The sequence below is a fragment of the Balaenoptera acutorostrata genome, chromosome 18, assembly GCF_949987535.1.
Source record: "Balaenoptera acutorostrata chromosome 18, mBalAcu1.1, whole genome shotgun sequence".
Taxonomy (NCBI): domain Eukaryota; kingdom Metazoa; phylum Chordata; class Mammalia; order Artiodactyla; family Balaenopteridae; genus Balaenoptera; species Balaenoptera acutorostrata.
This window is the reverse complement of record NC_080081.1, coordinates 11,409,581-11,416,440: the sequence shown is the minus strand read 5'-3', so window position 1 is coordinate 11,416,440 and position 6,860 is coordinate 11,409,581. Positions and strand designations below refer to the sequence as shown.

The 6,860-nt window shown below is 49.3% G+C and overlaps 1 protein-coding gene across 4 annotated transcripts in view; it reads left to right on the top strand.

The window, feature by feature from the left end:
- Positions 1 to 894: 894 nt before the first annotated feature.
- Positions 895 to 6,860, top strand: part of UBAC2 (UBA domain containing 2) — a 170,085-nt gene continuing 164,119 nt past the window's right edge. For 2 of the 4 annotated variants that reach the window (XM_007196817.2, XM_007196815.2), the window contains exon 1: positions 895 to 1,076. In XM_007196817.2, coding sequence (XP_007196879.1) covers positions 1,046 to 1,076 — 31 coding nt within the window. In that variant the 5' untranslated portion in view covers positions 895 to 1,045. The remainder of the gene's footprint in view (positions 1,077 to 6,860) is intronic. The other 2 variants (XM_007196816.2, XM_057533103.1) reach the window with 2 other exon arrangements.

The following is a 6,860-nucleotide window of genomic DNA, read 5'->3' as shown; positions in this document are numbered from 1 at the left end:
CTACAAATTTCGGAGTTAGCATGCTGCCTGGCCCTTATGAGCACTCAAAAAGAATTTTTCTTTTTTAAAAGTATACCGTACATAGTTTTGTAGCCTATCCTTTTCATTTAGCCTCAGAGTTGGTCAGTTTCCCCATATGCGTTCTTTAACTACTGCATAACATTAAAGTTTTCAAGCTCAAACTCACTTTAAAAACCGTGACTTTGCTTTGGCAAGGAGCAAAAATTTTGCAAAGGAAAAAACTTTAAACGACATGGGTCCAGAAGGACTCCAGGGAAGAAGTTTGGGGAGCAGGGTCGCTCCGCCACAGACTCACCGCGCCTGGGACACCTGGACACAGGCCACCGCGGCGGGGAGGGGTGAGGGTCCAGGGACCACGGCACTTGGCGCTTTTTCGGGGGCTTTCGCGCGGGACCGACATGGGAAAAGAGGGGGGGACAGCTGGACGGCCCCGCTCCCCGCGACAGGGAGGGTCTTCCAGCTCCGGCTCCCCTTCCCTCAGAGGAGCTGCCTCTCCTGCACTTGTCTGGGCACCGGAACTCGAGACAGTTCTGTCCACAGTCAGCCGGGGAGCCAGCTCCCGGGACGGCCCAGAAAGACTGAGCATGCGTGGAACGCACCGGGCGTGCAGTCCCGGGAGAGGTTAGAGGTCGTGAGGAACATCACCGCGCCGGCATTCCAGAGGAATTAGCTGCTTTGGTGGCTCCACAGGGCGAGTGGCGGCGCTAAAGCACTAGTGTGCGGCTCCCAGGAGTTACACCCGCTCCTCCCACGCCATTCCACTCCTTTTCCAAGGCTCCCGCGGCCGTCAGAAACACCCGGAGAGGCGAACCACTTTCGCTTCGCACGCACTTCCCTTCCCGGGCCGGAAGGGAAGGGGGGGCAGACGAGCATCGCATGCGCCGTTCGCAAGCGGCCTCTGGAGTGGAGTCGAGTTGCCGGTTTCGTCGGCCCGGCCGGAGTGCGCCTGCGCGGTCCCCGGGTTCCCTCCACCTCCGCTTCCCCTCCCCCTGTCCCCCGCGGGGCCTCTGGGTCCGGCGGGACCATGTTCACCAGCACCGGTTCCAGTGGGCTTTGTGAGTACCGGACGCCGCCATCCTGGCTGTCCCCTACACACCACACTGGGTACCTCCTTGAGGAGGCTGGGGGCAGCGGGGACTCTCGGGGTTGCAGGCGGTTTGGGGGTCGATCTGCCGTCCCTGTGCCAGAACCTTGGTAGTTGTTGCCCGTGGGGGGCAGCGGACACCGCCCCCATTTCAGCCTGGAGGGGTCAGTGGGGACTGAGTCCGCCGCCAGCCCCCCACCTGTGAGCCCCAGGTGCGATACTCAGATGCTCCTGGGGCTGCTGCCTGTGGGCTGGGCAGTTAGGGTCGGGCTGGGTCGCCCTGGTCTTCTGGCCCGGCCCCCTGCCCTCAGCGGTAGGTTTGCCAGCTAAAAAGAAGAGGCTGTCCGGGTGGAAGCGATGCTGGAAGCCTGCTCCCTTCCCAGTCACCTTGCTCCATTCATTTAGGCTACAGAGGGACCGAACTGGCTCTCCCCCGGATGCAAATTCCAACCTCTGCTTCAGGAGCTGACCCCTTAGTTTTACTTAGATTTTTTTTTTTCTCCTCAGTCTCTCTTAGGAGTTTTTAGACAAACAAAAACTGATTAAAGTACTTGAAAGTGGAAGGAAGTTTGGAAGTAGTTTGGCACGAAAGCAGAGACATTGCTGCTGGATGTTGCTATATTTTACTGGAGTGTCAGCTGTGGAGTGTCAGCAGATAGAGGGCAGAGGAATATATATAGCCTTTTAAACGACTTTCTTTTTCTCATTGAAATGGCTTAATTGACTTTTGATAAGGTGGACTGTACATTAACTAAACAGCACTGAGATTAAGCACTGATACAGCAACAGTGAATTGTTTGAATAGCTATAATTTTTGCAATTGCTTGTCACTGTTAACACTTCATATCTCTATCCATGTGAAGTTAATCTTACTGAGTACAGAGGCAGTTGACATTTCCAAATATTAATGATCTGTTGTGAATGTTAGGAATCTTTTTCTGAGAATACATATCTTAGCCTGGGAGTAAGTTAGTATCAGGGCAACAGGCATAATTATAAATCTTCCTCACTTCTCAACTTCTCAGGTTTTGAAGTGGGTTTAATATTTGTGATTTCCCTTGTCTCATACTTAATTTGATTTATGGCATCTTTCAGGCATTGGCCTCAGATATGTTACAACTACTAGGTAATTAATCTTCCCCAAACTACCCTTTGGAAAAAGAACATGACTGTTGAAACTGATAGTCAGGAAGGTGGTGTGATTTTCCTGGGATCTGTGAGCCATACACTGGTGGAGATGAAATTAATGGTAGAATTCTTCAATTTTATTTGTTTTCTTTCATCATTTTGACCTATCCTTCCTTGCTGACCAAAACACATTAAAGAATTAAAAAGGCAAGCAAAATCTGTTATTGGTTACTATGCTGTATTAGCTATTATGTTTTCAAAGTGTATTCAGATTTGATACAGGGTGACTCTGGGGAAGGTAGTAATATGTGATTACCTGTGGCACATGGTTGATGAGTATTGAATTTGCCAAACTGCTACCTAGGGAGAGGCCTAGGCCAAAGGCTTCTCCTTAGCTGTCTTGCCCTTTTTCTAAAATAAATGTATCCACAGCATAAGAATTGATGGAATGGCCATTCCTCAGAAGTCCGTGTCTTTTTTTTTTTTTTTAAAGGAACTGCATTTTTTTTTAAGTTAATTAATTAATTTTTTATATTTATTTATGGCTGTGTTGGGTCTTCGCTTCTGTGCGAGGGCTTTCTCTAGTTGCGGCAAGTGGGGGCCACTCTTCATCACGGTGCACGGGCCTCTCACCATCGCGGCCTCTCTTGTTGCGGAGCACAGGCTCCAGACGCGCAGGCTCAGTAGTTGTGGCTCACGGGCCTAGTTGCTCCGTGGCATGTGGGATCTTCCCAGACCAGGGCTCGAACCCGTGTCCCCTGCATTGGCAGGCAGATTCTCAACCACTGCGCCACCAGGGAAGCCTGAAGTCCATATCCTATATGCTCATTTAACAAACATTTTGAGCATCTCGGAAACTGCGAGGGGCTGGGAATGTGACATTAGACAAATCTTGGTCCCAGTGTTTGCAGGGCTTACAGTGGTGTTTAGGCACTGATTTTCCAAGACTGGTCTTTCGGCAAGTCTGGGTGGGAAAATTTACTTTGCTTTGAAATTTTTCTTTGCAATGCTCCCCACTGAGAGGGAAGTGATTTCCTTTAGATAAGTCGTGTAGCCCTTTGGTAATTCAGAGTTCTGATCCTGAGTAAGTGTCCCGAGGATGAATAATCTGCCTAGCAGTGCCCCCAGGGATGCTGAATAACGTTCTCTTTTTAAGGGGAGAATCCTGGCCATTTCCTACCACTGACGTATTTCCCACATCTGTGACTAGTAGATAGTGTATTTGTGTTATACTTGCTTTCCTCCCTCTCTCACTCATTCATTTATTTATTCAACAAGTGTCTGTTTACTACCCACATAAGCCACAAACTGTTCGTGTATAGAGGATAAAGTGATACACAGGATGAAGGAGACCAACATCCAATAAGTAAGTTACGTGTTTTCACATGGTGATAAGCGTCATGAAGAAAATCTGAGGGTAGTGGCATAGACTGCGGTTATGGAGGACTTTAGCAGGACGCTAAAAGAATGCTAAGGATGCTGCTTTAGCAGGTGTGGTCAGAGAAGATGTTTGGGAAGGTGACACAAATGGCGTGAAGGAACCCACCTGTCAGTTTTTGTTGAAAAGTGTGCATCTTGCAGAAAGAGAGCAACAAGCACAAAGACTCTCAAACAGGCACAGCAGGGCGTTTTCAAGGTATTGAAGAGAGCTGGTGCTGCCAGGGCAGTAAATCAAGGGCAGGGCATTTGCGACCATGTCTATGAAACTGTATTGCTGTCTGCCGTGTCAGGTAATTATGACTGGATAAAAGTGCATAGGAATCGTGTTCATGCCTTATTTTAGACCCTTGCTTAGAGACGAATGCTACCACTCAATTATGTGTTGAGTAGTAGATGTATCATTTCTTACATTTGATAGTAAGTGTTCCCATGACTTATTCACTTCACAGTGTATTCACTCTAACATGGACTCAGCCAACATGAATTGTGTGTCTGTTGTATTCTAGGTATAGATCCCACCCTCAAGGAGTTCTGTGTCTAGTGGGGAAAAACTTAAAAAAAGAAATGAAACAGCTTCTGTACTGGGTGCTGTGGGTCTATGGCAGCCGTGGGCTGGGGAGGGGAGGGGCATGTAAGACTTCCAGCGTGGGCGATATCTCAGCTGATGTTTGAGGGATGGGTAAGAGTTGGTCAGGCATGCAAGTGGGGAGAGAGCCTCTATGAGGGGCAGAGCCTGGGCAGGGCCTGGCCGAGAGGCAGGAGGTGATGAGTTAGGGGATGGTTGCTTACAGCTGAAGGGAGCAGTTTCTGCACAGAGGTGTGCAGTGACGTCATTCAGAGGGCTGGTGAGTCGAGAGCTGGGGATGGAACATGAAGAGGGAGAAGAGGAGGCGTGGCCACAGCTGCCCCTGTTCAGGAGCACAGCCAGGACCAGATGGTAGGGCAGAGTCCTACCAGAGGGCAGAGTCCGGGGAGCAGAAGGTGAAAAGCTAATAGAACACTAGTTGGGAAGGCTTCACGTTGCTGTGGCAGGCAGGACAGATTATTGGTGCGGATGTGAGCAGTGTTTTCCATGTGCTGCCTGTGGCATGGCCACACAGAAGCAGCTATGGAGCTTTCTGAATGTCCAGATTCCTGGGTCCCATTCCCAGAGAGTCAGATTCAGAAGGGCTAATGTGGGAATCAGAAATCTGAATTTTTAAAACATCGGGGGGAGATTCTAATGGACAGACTTAGGTCAAGGCAACAGGGTGGCCAGCAGGAGGGGCCCAGAGAACAGTAGAGTCCAGTGGGAGATGCTGACAGCCCCAGTGAAGGTGGTAGCAGTGAGAATGGACAGGATAGAAAAGAGGGATTCTAAAGATGTGCAGGCAGGTAGGCTGTGTCAGTCAAGCTCATTGGACTGGGGGAGAGAAAGAGGAGTTGAAGGTGACTTGGGGTAGACGGGTGGTGTTACTGTTCACAGAGGCAGGGAGCGTAGAGAGGGAGGAGCTCATCTGGGGAAAGGTGTTTAATGTCCAGGGGCTTGTGAAGCCCAGTGGGAGATACCCAGGGGCCATCTGGAGAGAGGGAGCTGGCCTGGACATGGGCTGTTAGGTGGGAGTTAGGCTGTGGATGTGAATGAGGACGCTGGAAGCAGCGAGTAGAGCTAGAAGGCTGAGGACAGAACTTTAAGCAACTCCAATCCAGTATTTACTGCGTGGTGGAGAAAGAGGAGACAGCAAAGTAGGCAGAAGTGGGTGTTTCTTTAGGAGAGAACTGTCTTCACCCAACCTAATTTGATTCGTCCTCTTTCGTTGTAAACAAACTCCTGCAGTTTCTTCGCACTCTCTCACGGTGACTCTGATCACCAGACTCTTGATCCCCTTGTCTCCAGTTTACAGCCCATTTCTGGCATCTTCCACATCCAGTCTGGAGACCATAGTTAATTACCCGCGTTGCATTCCCATCAAGACCCTCGGCTGTCCTGCTCTCTCACCCAGCAAAACCCCAGCCTTGTATTAATGTACTGTGTCCAATCCAAGCTGAGTCCTCGGCGCGATTGCTCAGTTACATTTCTTGGATTTGGTTGTCTCCCTGTGCACTTACCCTGTCATGGTCAAGACTGTTCCCACTCTTAACCCAACCTAAATATAAGGGCCATCATCTGGGCACGTCCTCTCGCTAACTTGTTTGTATCCACACTTTAACAGTTGTTAGAGACTTCCTAATGTAGGTGATGTTTGAGCTGATTTTTGAGTGATGAGTAAGGGTTTTCAGGCATGTGAACTTAGTTCCTGTTTTCCAATCTAAAAGAATGACGCACCCTTCTAACTGAGGCCCACTCTCCACCTATTCTTAACTCATTCCTTGCTGCCTTTTCTAGTGACACTCCCTCCTTCTCTCTTTGCCTGGCATGCATTGAAGCTGATGCTTTTTCCTGTGGCTCTTCAGGGACCCCCAGAGTACTTCAGATCCCTTATCTGTGGAAAGGAGATAATATTATTCCGTATTTTATTGGGTGGTTTGTGAAGATTAAAAGATTTACTATGTGTAAACTCCTAGAGTTTTGCCATAGTAAGTACTCAGGGTTAAGTATTTTTAACTGGATCCTTCTTTGGGGGCTGTTCTTAAAACTACAGAAGCATAACCCCTCCATCCATTGACCATTTCTTTGTTTCTTCTTCCCAACCAAGCTTCTTGAACCATGTCTTCACTTTTTTCCCTTTCTCCCTTCCCTTCACTCTTTAGCCCTCTGCAGTTAATCAGCTGGTTTTTGAGGGTCACCTGCTGTGGCTTGACGCTCACTGCTGCCTGCTTCTGCTTCCCCCACCCCTGACACCACTGAGGACGAGTGACCGGGGACTTCCTTGTCAACAGATCAGATGGGTGCCTCTCAGCCCTTATCTTAGTGGAATGTTCTCTCACACTGGCCTTGATGAACGCTTCTTTCTAAAATTTTTTTTTTTTTTTTTTAAAGGATTTTCTTATTTATTTATTTATTTATTTATTTATTTTTGGCTGTGTTGGGTCTTCGGTTCGTGCGAGGGCTTTCTCCAGTTGCGGCAAGCGGGGGCCACTCTTCATCGCGGTGCGGGGACCGCCCTTCATCGCGGTGCGCGGGCCTTTCTCTATCGCGGCCCCTCCCGTCGCGGGGCACAGGCTCCAGACGCGCAGGCTCAGCAATTGTGGCTCACGGGCCCAGCTG